The 1,562-nt window shown below is 35.0% G+C and overlaps 1 protein-coding gene across 1 annotated transcript in view; it reads left to right on the top strand.

Moving 5' to 3' along the window:
- LOC104784127 (insulin-degrading enzyme-like 2) overlaps nt 1–309 on the top strand; it is a 4,417-nt gene extending 4,108 nt beyond the window's left edge. The window contains exon 18 of the mRNA XM_019244187.1: nt 7–309. Coding sequence (XP_019099732.1) covers nt 7–147 — 141 coding nt within the window. The 3' untranslated portion in view covers nt 148–309. The remainder of the gene's footprint in view (nt 1–6) is intronic.

Below are 1,562 nucleotides of genomic sequence, written 5' to 3'. Positions count from 1 at the left end.
AAATCCTTGAGCATATGCGTATATGGAAACCAGCATTTGAAGGAAATACAATCTGACAAAGACAAAATTCGATCACCACTGATAGAAATCGAAGACATTGTTGGTTTCAGAAAGTCTCAACCTCTTTACGGGTCGTTGAAACTTTGAGGAGGTACCAACTCTTTTTCAGAGATTTATATACAAGTACAACAAACAGAGACATATGCCAAAGCGAATCAGTAGAGTTAGTCATATTAAAGTTAACATTTGGATCCAAAGTCATGGAAAATTCAAAGTAATATTATAAAGATGATACTTGACGTCATAATATACACACTTATTTGATGAAAGTTTATGACATAGTTATTCAAGATATTCATCTAGCATATATAGATTTTTCTTAGTTATATTATATCATATTCAACTACTGTTTAGGTCCCAATTTTATAATTTTCTAACAAAAAAAAAAAAAAAAAGAAAAATCAACGGTGGAGTTGACAACTTGGCGTTGACCAATAGTTTCGTTGCCCCTTGGTACTCTTATTAATTGGGGGGAAATACACCGTTGATAATAATAGTTAGATCTCTAACCAACCACACAGTGGATAATGACACTAGATTAGAGACAAAAAGGAAAGACCTTGGACCATAACATAATAGTGAAGAATCTAACTATCACAAGTAATCGCCGTTGGATCTGTACTACTTGGGAAAACATACACCGTTGATATTTTTAATCATACGTAGACTGTAGCACAGTAGATTACTGAAATAAAAGAAAGACGTTAGAAAGACATAATAATAAGAGCGAAGAAAGAAGACTAATAAAAAAAGTCTACAAACAATCCCAAAAGAAATCGAAAGGTTGATGATGGCCACGCCCACGGCGACGGCGGATGGAGGTGACGAGATACTGAAGGCACGTACGGACACGAGAGAATATCGGAGGATTGTACTTAAGAATTCGCTGGAAGTGTTGTTAATCAGCGATCCAGAGACTGACAAAGTAAGCTCTGGAAGATACTTTTACCGATAAAATAAAATAATAATCTGAAGATTAATTTTGTATCGGTGCTCTCTTAGTGTGCTGCTTCGATGAACGTTAGCGTCGGATCGTTCTCGGACCCAGAAGGATTGGAAGGCCTAGCTCATTTCCTTGGTACTTTTTTTTGATTCCCAGTTTTTGTTTTATCTTCTTCTAAGTAGTCAAATTCGTTTAATGAGAGAGAGAGAGTCACTTCTTTAATTATCAGAGCATATGCTATTTTATGCAAGTGAAAAATTCCCTGAAGAAAATGGTTTGTTCAAGTATGTCGCTGAGGTAATAATGTTCTTCTCCTGCTTTGCTCTGGAATACAAAATTGATCTTAATTCTTGCATATTGAAATGATGCTCTTCTATATATTCTAAGGCGCTTATTAAATTATGTTTTTTTTCTTGTTTGTAGCATGGAGGGAGTTCAAATGCTTATACAACTACTGAAGATACAAACTACCATTTCGATATCAACACTGATTCTTTTGATGAAGCTTTGGACAGGTTGACTTGCTTTTGCTTCTTTATTTGTTTTCTGCTCGCTTACT

The sequence above is a fragment of the Camelina sativa genome, chromosome 4, assembly GCF_000633955.1.
Source record: "Camelina sativa cultivar DH55 chromosome 4, Cs, whole genome shotgun sequence".
NCBI lineage: Eukaryota > Viridiplantae > Streptophyta > Magnoliopsida > Brassicales > Brassicaceae > Camelina > Camelina sativa.
The sequence above is the reverse complement of the archived record's forward strand: the minus strand, read 5'-3'. Positions and strand labels throughout refer to the sequence as shown.